Source organism: Brassica napus, chromosome A1 (genome assembly GCF_020379485.1).
Source record: "Brassica napus cultivar Da-Ae chromosome A1, Da-Ae, whole genome shotgun sequence".
NCBI lineage: Eukaryota > Viridiplantae > Streptophyta > Magnoliopsida > Brassicales > Brassicaceae > Brassica > Brassica napus.
Genome location: NC_063434.1, coordinates 23,937,547 through 23,961,371, shown reverse-complemented (window position 1 = coordinate 23,961,371; position 23,825 = coordinate 23,937,547). Strand labels below are relative to the sequence as shown.

General features: G+C 30.6%; 2 protein-coding genes across 2 annotated transcripts; both read left to right on the top strand.

Moving 5' to 3' along the window:
- Positions 1 to 3,338: 3,338 nt before the first annotated feature.
- On the top strand, positions 3,339 to 6,161 carry LOC106379648 (sugar transport protein 10). Its single transcript, XM_013819558.2, has 3 exons — positions 3,339 to 4,357; positions 4,513 to 5,139; positions 5,559 to 6,161. The coding sequence occupies exons 1-3, from the start codon at positions 3,743 to 3,745 to the stop codon at positions 6,003 to 6,005; spliced, it is 1,689 nt and encodes a 562-aa protein (XP_013675012.2). The 5' UTR covers positions 3,339 to 3,742; the 3' UTR covers positions 6,006 to 6,161.
- A 12,071-nt stretch (positions 6,162 to 18,232) lies between these two features.
- On the top strand, positions 18,233 to 22,475 carry LOC106379628 (sugar transport protein 10). Its single transcript, XM_013819540.2, has 3 exons — positions 18,233 to 19,038; positions 19,194 to 19,820; positions 20,237 to 22,475. Exons 1-3 carry the CDS (start codon positions 18,577 to 18,579, stop codon positions 20,681 to 20,683), a joined length of 1,536 nt encoding a protein of 511 aa, XP_013674994.2. The 5' UTR covers positions 18,233 to 18,576; the 3' UTR covers positions 20,684 to 22,475.
- The last annotated feature ends 1,350 nt before the right edge of the window (positions 22,476 to 23,825 follow it).

Here is a 23,825-nt window from a genome sequence, read left to right as displayed (position 1 = left end):
AAACTATCGTAAGATTATTACTGTCTGTTTGAGAGGGTGGTTTATACTTGCAAGGTTTGGGTAATTATAATTGCATAATTCTCAATAACATATAAGAAAAATTCATAAAATAGAAGTTAAGAGTGTCAATTAGCGATATTGTTTTTAACATTTCATCAACGTAACTCACCAAAAATTTTAAACATTAACTCTGCCAGTTTTTGTTTTCATTAATAATCATTAAACCCAAGATAATAGAAACTGACAATATATTGAGGAAACCAGCGAAAAATTAAAACATAATTGGAAAACGAGGGTGACCAACTCGGGAAACAAACCGGACATAGCGATAAATTATAGGGATGTGTTAAAAACTGGGAAGTCAAGCTACGAAAAGACAAATCAGAAATTTATGAGTACAAATCAGAAATTAAGAACAAGATGAGAGACTGATTGTTCTGTACGAGCAATAATAGCTCTAACAAATGATAGAAAAAGTGGCAGAAGAATATGGTAATGATACTTTTACTTTAAGATATGCAAACATATATATATTTTAATGAATAATGATGCTTTCACTTTTAGAGATAGAAAAGGAAAACACATAGTATAAAAGAGAGCGTAAGCAATGCAGCTTGCATAATTGGAGAGGAAGGATGCTACAAGAATAAGTGGAGCTAAGGGAAGGCTGTTACTACTACCCACTTATGTGCTCCAATGTTCCAAGTTTGGTTTAGATCCAGTAAGGTCCACTATTGTGTCTACTCTGCTTTTCTTTCATGTAATTTGAATCAAGATCAGTTAATAAAGACATAGTTTTCAACTTTGAAGAGTGACGGAAAGGTTGAGACATGATTTTCATTACGAGAAGATGATCAAATTTTGAGAACATATACCGATCGAGCTACTCACACTTAACGAAAGGCTATTTATAAAAGGCTAATATCATGTTTTTCTTAACATACTTTCTGGCATACTCATTGCACTTGCACATCACTAATCCTATATCATATTACATTTTCTATTCCTATATCATATTACATTTTCCTCAATAGAAGAAGAACATCCTTAAATATTTGGGCCAGTAAGTTTTATGGTCTCTTTGTAACATTCTTACATTTAAGCCGGTAGATATGGTTGTCAAATGAATAGAAAGATTAATAATGCCAAAAAACAGTTGACTAACTACTGGTCACTCTAAAATAATTGTAAGTCTATCGTCATTAAATTGAACCAAACAATAGTAACTGAGTTTCCTTACTTTTTCGTTCGGAGAACAATTGCATTTTTTGTCGTTTTGGTATTAAAGATCAGACGAGGCACTCAATCACCTACGCAATTCTGCAAATGCAAATTATCTTTGTGGTTTATTACTTTTGTGCACATGAAAAATCAAGAAGAAAAAAAAGTTCCTAGATACCCTAGACTGGGAATGCACACTACCTACATCCGATCGTTGCTGGAGAAAAATTAAAAAAACACTCAGTGTCTTCCTATTCAGCTGGAGGACGTATATCTAAAGAATATGGCTAGACTCAAACCCCCAAGAAGTTGCGACCTCCAAAACATAAATCATCTATGCAAGAATTGTTACTACTTCATAAGAGTTGAGAAATTTGTCGATTACATTGTTCATAGATTAAAAAAAATGTCATTGCTTACTTTGATTTTTAAAGACAAAGCTGATTTTACATTTTTTCTATCATGAATATTTAAAAATCTTTAATTTATTGTTTGCTTTACTTTTGAAATTAATTATTACTCCGTCATGCACCTCCTACCATCAACTTTCCGTTTAGGATAAACCCATAAAATTCAAAAAATAAATAAAATTCTTTATACATACGTAAACCAAAAAAATACATTTCCCCCATAAGTTAATTTTTGTTTTTGCATTTTCACTAACATGTACTCATAAAATCTATTATTAGTCACGACCCTTAATTCTTAATTGGCAAGAACTACTAATTCTAACTCGACTGGATAACAACTAACAGATGAAAAATGAAACTAATTGAATTCAAAAGAGAAAACAACGTCGAAACCCGGCGCGTAGCGCCGGAATACCCCTAGTTATATATAAACTATTATTTTGCGTTTAACATTATGTTTTAGATGGTAGGAAACATATTAGATTGATCTGAGTATTTACTTCTATGTATGCTAATGATGCTTTTACTCTTTACATGTAAATATAGCTCGCTAATAAAGCATATAGTATGCTAATACAAATTGATATATTAATAAGTTGCCCACTAACAACTCATATAACACGTTACATAAAATGTAGCGTTCAACTTTTTAGGTTAACATATTAGTAATTTACAGAAATCTTTAGCAGTCGACACAGAAGTTGAAGAAAGGAACAATGACTTGAAATTAGGGATTTTTCTTCCACTCTTGTGATTCTTTACCAGCTGGATGCATGAGATACGAGTCTTCCTCAGCTGTGTTGGTGAGAGGATTAGCTTCAAAGTTATGTTGCAGGAAGCTACAAGCCGTCAATGGTGGGAGACAAAAAATCTCAGTAACTCCGTCTTGGTAAAATGGGATTCTCAAATGACTGCTTTTCCACACCAGAGAACATCAGAAGTTGAAGCTATCAACATCAATGAATAAAATGAGAAGAAATCTTACGTCGAAAAAGATAAATGACGAAGAAGAAGCTTTCACTCCTCTCTCTTTTATGTCCAATCAAAAAAGATAAAATGGTCACTTTAGGTATTTTTTGCTACAGCAAATGTGAGTTTCCAGCTGTAAATGTAGTTTCCTAATTTTGATTCAAGTTAGGTATATTGAGCCAATTGACTCCATTTAAAATACATTTAAATTATATATAGTAAGACCTTTATGAATACATTACTGAATTTGAATTATATGTATATTTAGTCAGATATTCTTAAATATGTATAATATCTTGCATTCTTGCTAAAGTTTTTGAAAGGCCTTTCTATATTTAATATCTATATTATATAAAGATATTATATATATTTATAAGAATTTTCGTAAGTTTTTTAAAATGATAAATAATATTTTTCTAGATATGCATGCATATACATCAAATTTCGGAAGATAACATACACATTTAGGAAAAATTTCTAAATATATATACAAGTTTTATTCAATAAGTCTATTTACATATTTATATGAAGACATTCATGAATTATGATTTTTTTAAACATTCAAAAAGATATCATATACGTTCAGAAAGATCTTTCTAAAGGTTTTTTTAAGAAATATCTTTTCCCCAAAAACAATTTTGAAAACAAAAAAGAATTAAAAAGAAAAATTATGAAAAGAAAATTTAAAGAAAATTTGAAAAATAGATTTTGAGAAACATAATTCAAAAAAATTATCTTTGATTTTATCATTTTGAATTTATTAATATTTTATTTAATATATAATTTTTGAGTCATATTTTCAAAACCCATTTAACCATTTAGTGAGATCTATTTTTATCACTTTAACTTTTGAAAGCTATTTAACGTATAAAAATTAAAAAAAAAAGACTATTAAGTAGCTAGCACAACGAGAAAATTTGTAAATGACTAAATGCCACGATTCTACTTTTCATGATCGTTCTGAATATATACTGTCTTATATTTTTCTACAAGTGAAAAGATAAATAAGGTCTAGGAAAGAAAACTGTATAACAAACAGTCAAATACGGTAAAAACTCTGCATAAAACTTGGTGTCTAACGTTAACCAACTCTTGTTACTAACAAAACTACTTCTCCTAATCGAAAGCCAAACAAAGATAAGATGAAAATTTATTACACAATACACGTAATCCAACCCCTAATTATAGTGTCATTATATTATCTATTTAAAGGATCGGATCACAAAGTGAATCCCATTTTCAAATCAAGCCACAATATTCCTCCCTTCCTTCCAAGCACAAAAGCAAAAACAAAAATGGCAGGAGGAGCTTTTGTGTCAGAAGGAGGAAGTGGTGGAAGAGATTATGAAGGAGGAGTCACAGTTTTCGTTGTCATAACATGTATGGTTGCGGCCATGGGAGGTCTCCTCTTTGGTTATGACCTTGGAATCTCAGGAGGTGTGACATCAATGGATGAGTTTCTTAGCAAGTTCTTCCCACAATTAGAGAAGCAGAGGGTAAAGGCGAAGCACGAGACGGCTTACTGCAAATTTGATGACCAAAAGCTCCAATTGTTTACTTCTTCTCTCTACTTAGCAGCTTTGGTAGCTTCCTTTGTGGCTTCGGTTGTTACTAGGAAGTATGGACGAAAGGTTTCCATGTTTACCGGTGGACTTGCTTTCCTAACCGGTGCACTAATCAACGCCTTTGCCATTAATGTCACAATGCTCATCATCGGTAGACTTTTGCTCGGTGTAGGTGTGGGATTTGCTAATCAGGTTAGGTCTTAATTTGTTGTATATCATCTAAATATGTGATATGCCTCATGCAACACTATATAGACCAATGGTCCGGAACTTTGTGACCACAAAAATAAAATCATGTATGTATATTGTCTAGGCTGATTCTCAATAATAATTGTTTTTCTTTTCAGTCTACTCCAGTTTACCTCTCGGAAATGGCTCCAGCAAAGATAAGAGGAGCGCTAAACATTTGTTTCCAGGTGGCTATTACGTCTGGAATCTTGGTGGCGAATCTGATCAACTATGGAACATCTAATATGGCTAAAAATGGGTGGAGGGTTTCTTTAGGTTTAGCAGCTGTTCCAGCAATTCTTATGGTGATCGGATCATTCTTTTTGCCCGATACACCAAACTCAATGCTTGAGAGAGGAAAATACGAGGAAGCAAAACAAATGTTGAAGAAAGTACGAGGAACAGAAAACGTTGACCATGAGTTTCAAGATATACGCGATGCATGTGAAGCTGCTAAAAAGGTAGAACATCCATGGAAAAACATCAGGCAGAGCAAATACAGACCAGCTTTAGTCTTCTGCTCGGCCATTCCCTTTTTCCAGCAGATTACTGGAATTAATGTCATTATGTTCTACGCTCCTGTTCTCTTCAAGACTCTTGGTTTTGGAGATGATGCTGCTCTTATGTCGGCTGTAATAACCGGTGTAGTTAACGTGCTCGCGACCTTTGTCTCCCTATACTCGGTTGATAGATTTGGAAGAAGGTTTCTTTTCCTTGAAGGTGGCATTCAAATGTTCATATGTCAGGTACAAATCATTTTTACATAGCCTTCAATTCTTTCTATCTTTATTTGTGTTTGCATTAGCTTTTCCACTCTAATCACTAAAACATCCGTTTGCATGCACAACAATCATAAATATAGCCGGTTCCGACATTTAGGGGACTAGAAATATTTTAGATATATGGAAAGTGTATTTTTCATAAAAAACAATGACAATTTAACAACACATGTTTTTAAAGGACCAGAATAATTTCTTGAATATTTAGATGATTAAATTACTTTTTTCTTTTAAAAATTCATTACAACCTGAACATGGAAACTAAAAAGAACCATAATTTCTTGAAAATAATATGTAATTTATTAGGGTGTATATATATATCTTTCTTTCTTTTTCCTAAACAAAGTCACATATATGATTGATGCATGTTTTGTTTATCTTTTCAGATTCTTGTTGGTTCATTTATCGGTTTAAAATTCGGAACCACGGGAACTGGAACCTTGACACCAGCAACAGCAGACTGGATTCTTGTTTTCATATGTGTGTACGTTGCTGGATTTGCATGGTCATGGGGTCCATTGGGTTGGTTAGTACCCAGTGAGATCTGTCCATTGGAAATCAGACCAGCGGGACAAGCCATCAACGTCTCAGTCAACATGTTCTTCACTTTCCTCATCGGTCAATTCTTCTTGACAATGCTTTGTCACATGAAGTTTGGTCTCTTCTACTTCTTCGCAGGCATGGTTGCCATCATGACCATCTTCATCTACTTTTTGTTTCCGGAGACCAGAGGTGTTCCCATTGAAGAGATGGGAAAAGTTTGGAAGCAACATTGGTTCTGGAAAAATTACATTCCAGATGATGCAGTTATTGGTGGAAATGATGAAAACTAAACCAATTCGTTTTAAGCGATATTGGTTTGGGCATATATGTTTCTCAATTCCGGTTGTTGCGCTAGCCTTAATTTTTATTATATCTTTTTTTTTTTTGAATGAATGTTAAATTTATTCAAGAAAAATCCTTTTTACAATGGATGCAACAGAAATTGAGAGTTTTTATATAAGCTGAAAGAAAATCTCAAAGTTTATCTTGTTGAAAACCATGTTTCCATGGCTTTAGTATACTTGCACACTCCCTTAAGACGCAGACTGGATATTCGGTTTCTCACTGCCTTGTCCACACTCTTGATCAAGGTTGCATGGGTATTATGACTTTCTCCATGTCTTCTGCCATTCCGCTCCTTCCAGATAGCAGACAATGTAGCTTGGAAGACGTATCTGAATAGGAATAACCGTGTCGCATTGCTTGTCTGGTCTGTTAGAGCCCGGATGATCGTTTCCCATTCGTTTGTATAATGCATCAGTCGTAGCTTGATAGTGAGGTTCTTCCAAATTTCTTCTGAGAACTTGCACTTATAAAAAAGGTGATTACGAGTTTCAAGCGGATCCAGACATAGGCAACAGCCCGTAGTCGCAGTCGTGTTCCAGTTTAAGATTCTATCACCCGTGGGGAGTTTGTTCTGAACTGCAATCCAAGCAATAAAGGAGAATCGAGGTGTATTGAACGGGAACCAAATACCTTTGCACCAGTCAACCTTTGCTTGCTCAACACGGATGAGCTTCCATGTTTCCTTTGAGCTGAAGTATGTTTTGTAGTTGTTTTCCCCTGTTTTCCACAAGCGCAAGTCCTCATTTTGGTTCAGGCCACGCAGTCGCAGGGCTGTTATCTCATCTTCAATGACGTTAAAGCTATTTTCTCGGTGTCTTCTTCTGCGATGATGACGCAGAGCCTTCTCCACTGTGTCATTGATTTTAATGCCCATATTTAATACTCCCCTGCCATTTGTGATATCACATAGTCTGCCCAAGGAAGACCAATGATCGAACCAAAATGACGTTGATGTACCATTGTTGACCTCCACCTTTAAGAAATCCTTTGCCACATCTCTATACTTCAAAATTTTCTTCCACATCCATGATCCCAATGAGCTACTTTCTCTAACCGACCAGAAGGAGTTCTTCCTAATCAAGTATATGTTTATCCATCTAACCCACAGTGATGACTTAGATGACACAATTCTCCAAACTAGCTTCAAACAAGAGACATCATTTGCTTCTTTGATTGGTCGCAGGCCCAGTCCTCCCTCATCCTTAGGCTTGCAACAATCCTTCCATGAGACCTTTGCTTTCTTTGTGTTTAACACCGGACCAGACCATAAGAAAGCAGCGCAGAGACTGTCTATCTCATGGATACATTTCTTGGGTAGTCTAAACGCAGATATCCAAAAGTTAGTGAGACTGTGTATTACTGAAGCTATCAACTGAAGTCTCCCTGCGAAGGAGAGAAATCTCGCTGTCCATGAGCTTATTCTTGCTCTAATTTTCTCTATGAGCGGTGCGTAGTCTTGCGCAGTCATTTGCTTGGTCAACAGCGGTAATCCAAGGTAACTGACCGGAAGATCTCCGTGAGATAAATTATAATGGCTGAGTAACTCTTGCTTCTCTGTATCATTGAAGCCTGCCAGATAGAGGGTAGTCTTTTCAAACTGATGTGCAGGCCTGAAGCCTCTGCAAAGCTTTTAAATATATCAAGGATGCCGTCTACTGACCTTTTCCTCCCATCGGAAAAGATAAGCAAATCATCTGCAAAGCTTAGGTGTGTGAGGTTTAGGTCTTGGCAGTATGGATGGTATCCAAACTTCTTCTGAACATCTGCACGATCAAGCATTTTTGAGAGCACCTCCATGCATATCACAAATAAATAGGGAGATAGAGCACATCCTTGACGAAGACCCCTTTTGCTGTTGAAATACCCTGCTAGTTCACCATTGATTTGAACTGAGAAGGAGGCAAGAGAGATGCATTTCTCAATCCAAACAATGTATGCAGTAGGAAAGCCGAGAGCCGTGAGAGCAGAGAGTAAAAAAGGCCATTGGACAGTGTCAAAAGCTTTGGATATGTCGATCTTAAGAGCACATCTTGCTGAGACCGTATTCTTGTGATAGCTTTTGACTAATTCAGACGCCAAGAGAACATTTTCCATTAACAGTTTGTCCTTAACGAAGACTGACTGGTTTGGAGAAATAAATTTTGGGAGAATGATCTTCAACCGGTTAGCTAAGATCTTGGATATGACTTTGTATATGACATTGCAGCATGATATAGGACGAAAGTCTTTCATAGTTTGTGAGTTTTCTTTCTTCGGGATCAAGGCCAGAATTGTAGAGTTAATCCCTTTGGGCAAGAAACCAGTCTTGAAAAAGGATTGTAACGCAATAACAAAGTCATCTCCCACAATGTCCCAAGCAGCTTTGAAGAATTCACCGGTAAAACCATCAGGACCTGGAGATTTGTTATTGGGCATGGCAAATAATACATGTTTGATTTCAGTGGCAGAGACATCATGAAGCAGTAGCTCTTTGTCCGCCTCCGCACATTGAAAATTCAGAAGTGTTTTCAACTCATCCACCTCCAAACCCTGCTGACCCTCGACTTGTTTAGCCAAAAATCCCTGAAAATAATTAACTGCCTCAGTCTTTATCTCCTCCTGAGTTGAGACAGAAGTGCCATCCTCCTTCTGTATCTCGCGAATTGAGTTTTTCGCTGCTCTGATCTTGATAGAGTTGTGGAAACTTGTATTATTACCATCTCCAATATTTAACCAATGCATCTTGGCCCTTTGGCTTAGGACCTTTTCCTCAATGGTCGAGAGCGTCTGCCATTTATCATGGGCTCGTGCTTCTTCTTCCAACGCCACAAAGGTAGGACTGATCATCACTCTTGTCTGACAGAGACAGAGTTTATCAAAAGCCTCTCTTGTTCTCTATGTAATGTCTCCAATACTGTCTTTACTAAGTTGTCGAAGTGCAGGCTTCAGTTCCTTTAGCTTCTTCGATAATCTAAACAAGGAAGAGGTCGAATTATATAGAGGGGCTGTGTTACTCCAAAAGCTTTTCAGCAAAGGGAGAAAGCCTGGAGCCTCTGCAACCGCGTTTGTGAGTTTGAAAGGACGTCTTGGCTTCAGAGGTGTTGGCTGGATCTGGAATCTACACCGTAGATGATCAGAGCACCCGCCAGCCTCGAAAACACAATAGGTGGTTGGGAATTTCGTGAGCCACACGTCATTCACCAATGTTCGATCAAGCTTTTTCCTGATCAAATCATCCTTGCGCTTGTTGCTCCAAGTTAAATGAGGACCATGAGCTTTCATATCAATGAGAGAGCAATGGAGACACACATCCTGAAACTCACGCATACCAGTAGTAACAGACGGGGAAGTGAGACCCGAATGTTCATCCAACTTCAAAATCTCATTAAAATCACCAAGCACAATCCATGGTTTATCTTTAAACATAGGCGAGTTCTGGTGATCTTTGAGATCATTCCATAGCACTTTCCTATCCTCAGCACTGTTAGAAGCGTAGACGAAAGAGCAGAGAAACTCTTCTTCCATGCCCTCCAGTAGCACTGAACAAGTAATAACTTGATTTGTCTTGAAGCAAGGGGTAACTCTTACCTCAGGACTCCATACAACCCATATTCTACCCAGTCGATGGTTCTCATAGTTTGATATAGTAGACCAATTACGGAAAACAGAATCCACAATCATCTCCGCTCTGTTTTCCTTCACTCGAGTTTCTATTAGACATCCAAACTTCATACCTCCTCTTTGGATCCATTCTCTTACGACAGTATGCTTTTTCTTTTTATTGAAACCCCGGATGTTCCAATAGAAACCCGACATCAGTTATTTCTTGGTCGACTTTTTGTCCAAAATACTTTGACCGCAGTCAGTAGTCTTTGGAGCATTTGAGCTTGAAAGGATTCTATGGTTGTCTTTTGAAATTCGCGGCAAAGACGGTCTAGTAACCGTTGCTTTGACTAGTTCTTCCTGCTTCTTTTTGATGGGAACCTGCGGAGGAGCCTCATCTGTGATGTTTTCATGTTGCGGTATCTTTCCTTCTTCCTCATCAACTTCTGAGCTTAAAACTGCGAAACGTGAGCTTGAAAGAATAGAATCCTGATCAAATTCACGCTCTTTCGCCTTCTCCGGAGTTCTACTCACTTTGACTGGTGTAGACCAGGTCTCTATCTGATCATCAACCTTCTCTCTCTCATTAGAGATGCTAACCTCCATAACTTCCACATTCTGTAATTCCTCAGAGTTCTCTGTCTGAGATTTCTGCAGTTCTTGGTTTTCTCCATCCTCCAAAACCATAGAATTGTTCTGTTCAGATTGTTTAGGTACAGATTCTTCTCCTGTTCTTACTTCCTCCTTCTCCTTCTCTTTCTGCTTTGAGCAGGTCTTTTCCGAGTGTCCCCACTTTCCACATGTTGGACATTTAGTAGGCAGCCATGGGTATGTGAAGTCTGTTAAAGTATCCTTCCCCTGAAATTTGAAATTCATCGAGCGCGGAAGATCCTTTGTAAGATCTACTTTAACAAATACTTTTGCCACCTTAAAGTCTTTGCATAAAGCAGTGTCAGGATGAAGTTTGGCTGGAACTCCTATCGGGCTAGTGATGAAGCTAAGACCTTTCCATGAGAACATGTTCATGGGAACGTTTTTGAGATGAACCCACATGGGAACACAACTTTGAAATTCTTCCTCCTCCACGAATGGCTTCCACTCAGTCATGACAACCGGCACCTCCGCTAAATTCCACATACCTCTTCGCAAAACCCTACCTCTCATTGCAGAGTCGAGGATTCTGAACTTCATAGTTGTAGAGTTTATCTCATAAACCTCCACCATTTGTGACTTGTCGGAAGCCCAAATCTTGTTGACGATGGCATGGACTTTCCCAATATGTGGTGCTTTGTCCAGGAATTTTCCTATCAAGAAATCCTCCCATAAGGGTTGAGGATCCTTAAACACTTCTGCTGGGATCTCCACAGATCCAATTCCATCTTCCATCGTTATCTGAACTTCATACTTTGTTAAACTTTTTTGATTTTGTTGGGCAACTTTTACCCAGGAACGCATTAACGGAGCTTGCTTTTGTGAATCTTGAGACAGGACAGCTAGTGGTGGATCCGTGACAGGCACGACCTCCGGCGGAGGCGGCATGGCGGCGCCGGAACGGTAACTTGGTGAAGTTTAGAACCCAAAACCCTAATCTCCACAAAATCACCCTCAGAGCTAAACGCAGCGTTACACTCTTTTATTATATCATTTCTTCCACTAATTTTACTCTCATTTTCTCTACGCTCGTTTTTCCCAATCACACTCTATATGTTTATGGTTTAGGATTCCTCGAACTTGATTACTAAAAATGAAACCACAAATCAAAATCCTATTAAATATACCCTAAACAGTATTCCATAAAAGATAAATCTAAGCCCTAAGCTCTAGACCCTAACAGAATATTCAGTAAACCCTAGACCATAAACATAATTAAGAAAGCATAAACTCAAACACTATCATGAATCCTAAACCCAAAGAAATAATCCCTAAACCATAAACTCAAACAGGATAATTATGCAGTTATATATCCGACTAATATAATAGGAAAAATGATTGCTAGCTACATGAAGTATTGGTCACCACATGGCTAACCATGCAAACTAAATTAATATATGCCTAGCCACACGAGTATATGTTATGCATGACAAGATCCCTCAACTTTATTATGTTATGTAGTTAACATCACGAGTTTAATTTCATTTATCCAAAAATTTATGTGGATGTTAGAGATCGTTTAAATATCTTGTTTCCACAACTAAAATATGACCGATCCGACTATAATTTAACTAAAATTAGATTTTGACCCACATTTTAAAAGCGTAAGAATATTTTTAACAAAATCTAATTTACAAAATCAATATGTTTTAACATGATAAGTAGTGTTTTAACATTTTTATTTTAGCTTTAAAACTATATAACTGTATTACTTTTATTTATATTAATCTGTTTTGTTATGAACTTTTAATAAGTAATGTTTTAACAATTTTATTTTAGTGTCTTTTAAAACTATATAATTCTATTATTTTTATTTTTATTACTCTGTTTTGTTTTTTCTTTAATTATTTTAATCTGTTTTGTTATGAAGTTTTACTAAAAAAATTGTAATTTGTTTGATTAATTGTGTGATATATAATTCTTTGAATTTTTTTTTTTAATTATAAAACTTATTTGCTGTCAATTTACTAACTCAAAAATTTTATTTGTTTAAAACTTATTTGATTTCAACTTATACCAAACATAATCTTGCGTATATAATTATTAATTATATACTTTTAAGAATAAAAATAATCAAATAATAAGAATCTAATATGAAAGGTTTACTTAGTTTAAATGAATGGAATTTCTGTTTATGAAAAATTATATAAAATAATTCATTAGCTTAATAATTTCATATTAAACAAATAAATTCTTAGAGTCAATAAATTGACATCAAAGAAGTTTTATTGTATTTTTTATCAAATAAGTATATATCACACAATTAATCAAATGAATTACAGAAATTTTATTAAAAATTCATACCAAAACAGATTAAAATAATTAAAAAAAAAAACTAAATTAAATAATATCTTATATAACTTTATATCTAACATAAATAAAAATAATATAATTATTTTGTTTTCAAATACACTAAAATAAAAATGTTAAAACACTACTTATCAAAATTTATAAAACATTTTGATTTTGTAAATTAGATTTTGTTAAAAATATTTTTACGATTTTAAAACACGGGTCAAAATCTAATTAGGTAAATTACCATCAGGTACGTCACATTTTCGTTGATGTAACGAGAGATTTAAACGGTCTCTAACATACACATCATTTTTTGGATATGAAATTAAACTCGTGATGCTAACTACATAACATCATAAAGTTGAGGGATGTTGCCATGCATAATATATACTTCGTGTAGCTAAGTATACATTTGTTTAGTTTGCATGGTTAGCCATGTGATGACCAATACTTCACGTAATCAGCAATCATTTTTTCAATATAATATGTAGAGGTTAGAATATAACATTTCAAAGTAAATATACTTTAATAGCCAGATTATTATCAAATGACTGGTGATATAAAATCATAAACTTTAAATCCTAAACTCTTAGCAATATACCATAACCCTAGAAATAAAATTATAAAACTCTAACCGTAAATCAGGAATCATAAACTCTAAGTCCACAACAATAATCCATAGGCCCTAAACCGCTAATTTCATAGCTTACTGGTTTTTGTTTTGGATTTGTTTATATATTTCAGTAAGATTAAGTACAAGTTGATATATGTTGTTTTGAGAATCAAATAAAAATAAACTAAACTATTGATCCATTTAAAATTACAAAAATAAACATATACATAATATTATAAAATTATTGTATAGATATATATATATATATATATATATATATATATATATATTCATTTTACAAATGACCTTAATTGTAACGGTTTTTAATATTTCAATTTCAGTTATATAAGTTTGAGCCATTCCATAATTTATATGTATAAAAATAAATAAAATATAATTATAAATAATAATATTTTCTTATCTTTAATTAATTTTTTATTTTGTGTATAAAAATTCTGATTGTTCCGGCTACTCATTTTGTGGGTTATATTGAAATCATATATTTCTTCAGATTGAAGTATAATATATTGATTTTAGTTCAGAAAAAATTGATTATTTTTATTCATTGCATTAGTTGAGTTCTTCATCTTAAATATGTAAACTATATTTTTGTAATTGTTTTTTGGTATAATTTGATGTATATTTGTAGAAAGATATAAAAAACTAGAGTGATGATAAATACAAAGTTTCATAAACGAATATAACCGATAAAATTTTGAAAGCTTATGTATGAATAAATAAAAATATTTACAAATAATTAAAGAGAGAATTAGCTCAATATACATAAATGGTGTCAAAATTAGCAATCTACACAAGATTTGACATATGTGTAGATTGCTTTACATTTCTTACCTTAGATTTCCAAAATTACCCTTTTCACACTCTCTTTCCTCTTACACATTCTTACACATTCTTACACTCTCTTTCCTCTTACACATTCTTACATTTTTTTCTTCTTACATTATCTTTCCTCCTATTCTTTCACATTCACTTTCCTCTTATATTTCACATTCACTTTATGAGTCTCACTTTATAAAAACTACAAGCATATGAAATATAATATATTTGGGGATCTTCCAAACTGTCTAACAATAACGACAACACATAAAAGTTTCAGCTAATGTAATTTGTAACCGCTAAGATATAGTGTTATATATGATTTAACACAACATGTACCGAAGAACAAATTATATATCAGCTACCATTACATGTACCAAGTAACAAACCATCTATTAATTTTTTTATACCAAATTATGTATGAGGTAACATAACATATACCAGGTAACAAATATTTTATCAGATAACAACAAGTCTATGTAGCAGGTAACAAATATTTTATCAGATAACAACAAGTCTATGTATCATGTAACAAAATAATTTATCAGATAACAAACAATTTATCAAAAAATGTATCACCTCGCAAATTATGTATCTACCAATTTATTAAGTAACAAACCATGTATGAAACAATGTATAATTCGACAAACCAAATTAAGTAGAAATTAGTAACAAATATTTTATAACATCTTACTTACTTCGAAAAAATATTCATAATCTTCCCAAAATTTAATTAAACTTATAATTTGAAAATTATTAATCAAATTTAAAATATCCATAATCTTTTCAAAATTTAATTTAACTCATAATTTGAAAATTGTTAATCAGTAGCAGTTTAGAGAACATAAGGCAGGAACAACGTAAATTATATGATTATGTCTTATCAAACGGACACCATCAATGTATAAACTCGTTTCTATTACAGTTAATAATCGCTTCACGTCCACGAGACTGACAACGGTTTCAGCTGTACAGAGTAGAGTCTAGGGGTATTAGGGTCTTGAAATTATTAACCAGAAGACATGGATATTTTGCCAATATAGATGTTTGATAGGGATACAAACACCAATTAACTCATAATTAAAATATATTTTTGTAAATTTTAAAATAATTTTATATTTTTTATGTATAAACTGAAGTTGAAAATATTGTAAATAGTTTAAACATAAAAATCATATTGGTTTATATATTATTATTATAAGTCTATTAAGTTGTACACATATATAAGAAAATTATAAATCAAAAACAATAAAGCATTAATTAATTTTTGGTGGTATATTATATTTGATTTAAATTTTAAATTTTTTATTTATGTAGTTTGATAAAAGTTATATATAAATCTCCATAAAAAAATAACAAAACAAATTGAAGTAAAAATGACTAAATCATCTCAATAATTATAATAATAAATATTTTAATTCATCAAAGATATCTTGTTTTTTGTATACTTATTTTTTTGAAATCACATTATAAATATAATATATTTTAATACTCATATTTAAAAAAAAAACAATTTCCTAAAAAATTTTTTTTCCTTTTGTAAATATATTTTTCATTATTTATTTTATAAATATATTATTTTTATTATATATGTTATTAGGAAAATTATAGAAAACAATATTAAAATTCTAACTGACCTTAATTATTAAATAAATTTTAATAAAGTCAATTAGATATAATATTAAAAATTAATTAAGGGAACCTCATTAAATAATCATCGTAAGAGTTAGCGTGATCGCCAACACGTAGAAAACTCACTTATCAAATAATATTATTATAATTTTAAAAAGTTAAATATTAAAATAATATATGTTTATCTCAAAATATATTTAGATAAATACCATATAATAGCAATAAAAACTTTTATCACAAAAAGAGTTTCCAAAGATCAAAATAATCAAAATAGGTTGCATTAAAGAGGTAAATAATAATTATACATCCACACTTTACAGATATACAAATAAAAATATTTAATAAATAATTAATAAATAATTAATAAAAAATTGAAATGAATACATTTTTTTAATAATTTCTTTTCAATTTGTTTTTGAAATTTTGTTGGAAACGATTTTTGTTAATAAAGAATTTATGAATACCTTCTTGAATGTGTATGATATCTTTCTGAATTTAACTTTATGAATGCATTCCTGAATAAGTAGATTATATTTCTAAGATTTAATAAGATATTGATAAATAAGTATAATATTTAGGAAAACTTTTACAAATATGTATTTAAAATATATATATTTAAATGTATATATAGTAAGTCCTTTAAGAATACATTACTCAACTTGAATTATATGTATAACATCTTGCTAATGTTTTCGAATTGCCTTCATATATTTGATATCTAAATTTTATAAAGATATTATACATATTTATAATCATTTTCTTTTGTTTCTTAAAATGAAATATTAAATAATATTTTTGTAAATATGCATATACATCAAATTTAGGAAGATAACATACACATTTAGGAAACATTTCTAAATATATATACAAGTTTTATTCAATAAAAAGTGCTTTTAAAACCAGACCAGAAGCTTAACCGGATATTATTTTGATCACAGTTCAATATGGTTCGACCTTGTCAAATCTGGCTCAATAAGTTGGTTTAATATTTTTCTAGTATATAGATTTTAAAGCAATGCTACTAAATATGAGATATAATTAAAATATAATTAAGTTTTAACATTAAATATAATAAATATAATTTTTTTTTCATATAGTTGATTTATGGATTTTGATAGTTTTAACGGTTTTATAAATTCAATAACTCAAAAATCCAATCAGGTTACGTAATCGGTTCATGGTTAAACATATTATTAGACCCAATCCAGGTACGTGACCGGTTCAGGGTCGAACCGGGTCCAACCATTGGGTCAGTCCGGTTTTAAAACCACTATCAATAAGTCTATCTACATATTTTCGAAGACATTCATGAATTAGAAATTATTAGTTCTGCAAAATCAGAAAGATCTTTCTAAATTTTTGTAAGAAATAGATTTTCCCAAAAAAAATACTTTTTAAAAAAAGAACTAAAAACAAAAATTTCTGAAAAGAGAATTTAAATAAAATACAAAAACAGATTTGGAAAAAGAAAATAAATTTGAAAAAAAACTATTTTTGATTTTATCATTTGAAATTATTTAATATTTGTTTATTTATTTTATTATTTGATAAATAATTAATTAAAATTATAAAATGAGGATATAATTGTTATTTAACCATTTAATGAAATTTATTTTTATCACTTTAAATTTTGAAAGCTATTTAACGAAAAAAGAAGATAGATAGGTATTAAAAACTTTATAAATAGGTATTATATTTTTCATGATTATTATGAATATATACTGTCTTATAGTATCTCCTAAACATTATTTACCTAATGATTTCTACATGTGTCACCATTACAATCACTTTAAGAAATAATGATGACATAGCTTTGGAAAAATGTAACAGGACACTAATCTCATTGTGACATGTACAATTTTTCTTGTAAAGTCTTATATATTTTTGTTTTTTTTAATATGGTAATAACTATTAACTTCTACATCATCATTAATGCTAATTTTATATATAAGTATTTATTTTTGACAAGACTACTAATATATATTAAAACTAATAACTCATATATCACTATTAAAATAATTATATTAAAAAAATAAACTAAATAGTAAATACAGTTACGAATATAATATTTACAAGAACTTATATATCATATTTTGTATAAATATACCTTTTACCAAAATTAATTGTAAATGTGCATTAACAAATACAGAACTAAAGCAACACTAATCGAATGCTTTTTTGATTGGTAAATGATTAAAATTTTATTTAAATTTATCGGTTCATTAGATTAATTAACAAATTGTTTTTCTCAGTTTGACATATTTTAACTAAAACCAACAAAACAATTATTAGAATATATATACATATATAGTAAGTGGTAATAGATATATTAAAAACATATATTAGTTAAATTTAATATAATATAATATAAATAATTTTTTTTATAAAATATAATTCTAACTTTACTAAAATTTAAATAAAATAAAATTGAAGTAGTTAAACCAAAACAAAAGATATATGAATACAAAAATAGGTTTATTATTTTTTTCAAACTGTTCAAAGTTGAAATATAAATATAACTATGTCCAAATTCAAATTAACTTTTTTAAAATAAAATATATTTTATTAAAATTTATTGTTTCTGCGCTGGAAAACTCATAATTTTTATACAAATGGAAAGATAAATAGGTCTAAAAACGGTATAACAAACAGTCAAATACAGTAAAGATTCTGCATGAAACTTGGTGTCTAACGTTAACCAACTCTTGTTACTAACAAGCTACTTCTCCTAATCTATAAGCCAAACAAAGATAAGATCAAAATTTATTACACAATGCATGTAATACAACCCCTAATTATAGTGTCATTACATTATCTATTTAAAGGATCACAAAGTGAATCCCAATTTCAAATTAAGCCACAACATTCCTTCCTTCCTTCCTTCTAAGCACAAAAGCAAAAACAAAATGGCAGGAGGAGCTTTTGTGTCAGAAGGAGGAAGTGGTGGAAGAGATTATGAAGGAGGAGTCACAGTTTTCGTTGTCATAACATGTATGGTTGCGGCCATGGGAGGTCTCCTCTTTGGTTATGACCTTGGAATCTCAGGAGGTGTGACATCAATGGATGAGTTTCTTAGCAAGTTCTTCCCACAATTAGAGAAGCAGAGGGTAAAGGCAAAGCACGAGACGGCTTACTGCAAATTTGATGACCAAAAGCTCCAATTGTTTACTTCTTCTCTCTACTTAGCAGCTTTGGTAGCTTCCTTTGTGGCTTCGGTTGTTACTAGGAAGTATGGACGAAAGGTTTCCATGTTTACCGGTGGACTTGCTTTCCTCACCGGTGCACTAATCAACGCCTTTGCCATTAATGTCACAATGCTCATCATCGGGAGACTTTTGCTCGGTGTAGGTGTGGGATTTGCTAATCAGGTTAGGTCTTAATTTGTTGTATATCATCTAAATATGTGATATGCCTCATGCAACACTATATAGACCAATGGTCCGGAACTTTGTGACCACAAAAATAAAATCATGTATGTATATTGTCTAGGCTGATTCTCAATAATAATTGTTTTTCTTTTCAGTCTACTCCGGTTTACCTCTCAGAAATGGCTCCAGCAAAGATAAGAGGAGCGCTAAACATTTGTTTCCAGGTGGCTATTACGTCTGGAATCTTGGTGGCGAATCTGATCAACTATGGAACATCTAATATGGCTAAAAATGGGTGGAGGGTTTCTTTAGGTTTAGCAGCTGTTCCAGCAATTCTTATGGTGATCGGATCATTCTTTTTGCCCGATACACCAAACTCAATGCTTGAGAGAGGAAAATACGAGGAAGCAAAACAAATGTTGAAGAAAGTACGAGGAACAGAAAACGTTGACCATGAGTTTCAAGATATACGCGATGCATGTGAAGCTGCTAAAGAGGTAGAACATCCATGGAAAAACATCAGGCAGAGCAAATACAGACCAGCTTTAGTCTTCTGCTCGGCCATTCCCTTTTTCCAGCAGATTACTGGAATTAATGTCATTATGTTCTACGCTCCTGTGCTCTTCAAGACTCTTGGTTTTGGAGATGATGCTGCTCTTATGTCGGCTGTAATAACCGGTGTAGTTAACGTGCTCGCGACCTTTGTCTCCCTATACTCGGTTGATAGATTTGGAAGAAGGTTTCTTTTCCTTGAAGGTGGCATTCAAATGTTCATATGTCAGGTACCAATCATTTTTACATAGACTTCAATTCTTTCTATCTTTATTTGTGTTTGCATTAACTTTTCCACTCTAATCACTAAAACATCCATTTGCATGCACAACAATCATAAATATAGCCGGTTCCGACATTTAGGGGACTAGAAATATTTTAGATATATGGAAAGTGTATTTTTCATAAAAACAATGACAATTTATTAAATGTTTATAAAGGACCAGAATAATTTCTTGAATATTTAGATGATTAAATTACTTTTTCTTTTTAAAAATCATTACAACCTGAACATGGAAACTGTAAAAAGAACCATAATTTTTTGAAAATAATATGTAATTTATTAGGGTGTATATATATTTCTTTCTTTCTTTTACCTAAACAAAGTAACATATATGATTGATGCATGTTTTGTTTATCTTTTCAGATTCTTGTTGGTTCATTTATCGGTTTAAAATTCGGAACCACGGGAACTGGAACCTTGACACCAGCAACAGCAGACTGGATTCTTGTTTTCATATGTGTGTACGTTGCTGGATTTGCATGGTCATGGGGTCCATTGGGTTGGTTAGTACCCAGTGAAATCTGTCCATTGGAAATCAGACCAGCGGGACAAGCCATCAACGTCTCAGTCAACATGTTCTTCACTTTCCTCATCGGTCAATTCTTCTTGACAATGCTTTGTCACATGAAGTTTGGTCTCTTCTACTTCTTCGCAGGCATGGTTGCCATCATGACCATCTTCATCTACTTTTTGTTTCCGGAGACCAGAGGTGTTCCCATTGAAGAGATGGGAAGAGTTTGGAAGCAACATTGGTTTTGGAAAAATTACATTCCAGATGATGCAGTTATTGGTGGACATGATGAAAACTAAACCAATTCGGTTTAAGTGGAACTGGTTCGGTCATATATGTTCATCAATTATGAGTTGTTTTCACGTTAATGCTGTCTAGATAATTTGTTAATTACCTGATTCATTACCTAAATATATACGATGCTTCTTTATTGTCTTTTACATTTCTTATATGAATAAACCAAATGCTTGATTCACACAATAAACCAAAAACCAAGCAATAGTGTAGCTTTCTTGATGGTCGGTGTGTATCCACATCAGTCATTGGTTTGATTCTCTTTGAAAATTAAATTATCACTGATTTGTAAGTCTAGGTTTGGTCTTCGGTCCAAATGGTTAACATAGTGAGCTGTAATAGAAGATAGGTTCACATCTTACATTAGTCAAAAGACATTCGAATTTGGGCCACGTAGTGTGATATCCAGTCCACTTTGTAACACTAATTGCATTCTCCCTGAGTCTGATATGTTCATCCGATAGGATATATCAAAAAAAATGCATGTTATTGTATTCATGATTTGACCGGTGACGTAGGGAATTATTGGGAACAAAAAATTCCTATCAATTCCTTAATATTTACACTACTTGTGAAGAATAATTGTTACATATAGTTCCTTACCATTCTTTTTATTTTAAGAAACTATAGAACAAAACATACTTTATGAAAATTGGTAAAGAACAAAAGTATATTCTTTTCATTTTTTATTTTGTTTCTACTTATTCTTTTCCTCTTCATTCATGTTATTGTTTTCATGGTTACCAGTTAGAGCATCAATATTTAATAAACTTTATGGAAATATGACATTTCTTGAAATTATAATCCAAAAATGATAATATATATATATATATATGTATTTTTCATTGAAAATTTAATAATACTAGAAAGTAATTGTAAGCAGGCAAATCATAAGATCTATTCAATAAAAAATTTGAAGTAATTATATTAAAATAACAAGTTTTTCATCCACACAAAATTAAAATATATTTTCAAATTGAGTGCTATAGGAAATATTTTAAACATTAATATGTTTAATTATTTTTTAAAACGTTAATGATATCTTAGTTAAATACATAAAATATAATTTCAATACTTTTATAATTAATTATGTTTTTCACTAAAATAATAGTAGTTTATATAATCTACCCATAATCATCTAAAACTTCATGGAAAATTAAATCATTCAAATTATGCCAAATAGAATACACTCCAGAAAGTTGTTCAAAAAAAAAAGAATACACTCCAGAATTGAATATTGACTCTAAATTAATTGAAAAATGGTCTCAAGTTGGACCAATTAAAATATAATGTAATTCGATTAAAATAATAATATAAAATTTTCAAAAGTCTTAGATAATATAATTTTCCATTAAAATCATAAGTTAATAACTGCCATGTATAAAATTTGTATAAGGTTTGTGTAAACATAAACAAAGCATCGTATTGTTTGTATTTCTTATCAAAATAAAGTTTATCTCTAATTTTTCTTTTTATTTCAATATTTTGATGTTATTTAACAAACAAAATTTAAAATAAGTTTATATTATAGGATATACTTATGATAATTAGAATTATATCAATAGTTTAATAAACAGACAAAATCTAAAGCCAAATCTAACTACTATAAAATATCGTGAAATTAAACTTTTATTTTAGAAATTTAAAAGATATTTATAATATAAATGTAAAACAGAAATGTTAAATTTAATTAATAAGTCTATAAATTAACAAATTGTTATAATAGACTAAATAAATTTATATAGTGTTTACTATAGTATTGATATTATTAAAAATAAAATTTAAAATTTATTAAATAAATAACTAAAAAATATATTTAGATATTTCTAAAATAAAATATTTATAAAATAAAATAACTTCGTATTTTTTTCTAACATTACAATCTAATAACATTTTGATATTGTTTTCAATTTTAAATATTTAGATAATGTAATCGCTTCATAATAATTATTAAATAAATATAATACATTTAAAGTTAATTTAATTTTGACTTATATACACAATATAAAATTCATAGCATTATATATATATATAGTATTATTAAATGTTAAATTAAATTAAATTATACATATATTTACATAAATTCATCTCTAAAATAATTTGTAAATCATAAAAGTAAATTAAAATTTATATAAATACAAATAACAAAAATCCATAATATTACAATATACTTTAATTATAAAGGTAAATATCAAATCATGGATAATGAATAAAATTGTTAAAATAAAATTTTATAATTTTGATAAAATAAAATTTTATAATTTGATGTAAATTTTTTTATAAATATATATTTACTTGATAAAATAAAATATTTTAAATTATCTAATATTTGTAATATTTCATAGCATAGTGGAACGGGTAACAGTTGGTATTTTACAATTATAGATTTATATGACTTATTTTATCTATCATACAATATATTAATAAAATAGCATTTAGAAAACAATATTATATCATTTATATTAAAAAAGTTTATAAAAAGTTGGCAAGAGATACCGAAAGATGTATTAATATGTTTCAGATTTTAATGTGTTTAAAATAATTTAAAACACACCTAATGAATAAACTATTAAATTTTAAATTTTTGCTTGTTATATAATAATATTTAGGGCAATTCTATCAAATAGCAATTTTTAAGCTTTTGTCACAAAAAAATAGCACTTAAGAAAAAAAAGGACCCATATAGTCATTTTTATTTTGAATACTTTAATTTTAATTTTAATTTTTTAAAATTTGAAACCCTATCCCCAAGATAGTTTTTTTTTTTAAGTTTTTGTCACAAAAATAGTCTTCAATGAAGAAAATGACCAAAATAAGTTTTATTAAAAGGTAAAATGTATTTTTACCCTAGGGTTAACTAATATAGACTTAGGGTTTAGAGTCAAGGGGTGGGGTTATAGGAATAGAGTTTGAAAATTTTAAAAATAAAAAAATAAATATTAAAAGTTCAAAATAAAAAATAAAAAAAATTCAAAATATTATAGTGATTATATTTTTCTTAAAATATTAGTTAAATAAATATATAAAAATATATATGGAACAATGTAAAACCTAAAACACATAAATTATAGATGTAATTGTGTTTTGTAGAAAATAAAAGAATTTGAACAAAAATAATTATATGAATTTAAATCGCGGCTGAAAATC

Excerpts from the sequence above, each read along its gene's own strand:
- LOC106379648 (XM_013819558.2), top strand. The coding sequence starts at position 3,743 with ATGAAAATTTATTACACAATACACGTAATCCAACCCCTAATTATAGTG. Across the intron at positions 4,358-4,512 it reads GTGTGGGATTTGCTAATCAG|TCTACTCCAGTTTACCTCTC; the intron begins GTTAGGTCTTAA and ends TTTTCTTTTCAG. Across the intron at positions 5,140-5,558 it reads TTCAAATGTTCATATGTCAG|ATTCTTGTTGGTTCATTTAT; the intron begins GTACAAATCATT and ends TTATCTTTTCAG.
- LOC106379628 (XM_013819540.2), top strand. The coding sequence starts at position 18,577 with ATGGCAGGAGGAGCTTTTGTGTCAGAAGGAGGAAGTGGTGGAAGAGAT. Across the intron at positions 19,039-19,193 it reads GTGTGGGATTTGCTAATCAG|TCTACTCCGGTTTACCTCTC; the intron begins GTTAGGTCTTAA and ends TTTTCTTTTCAG. Across the intron at positions 19,821-20,236 it reads TTCAAATGTTCATATGTCAG|ATTCTTGTTGGTTCATTTAT; the intron begins GTACCAATCATT and ends TTATCTTTTCAG.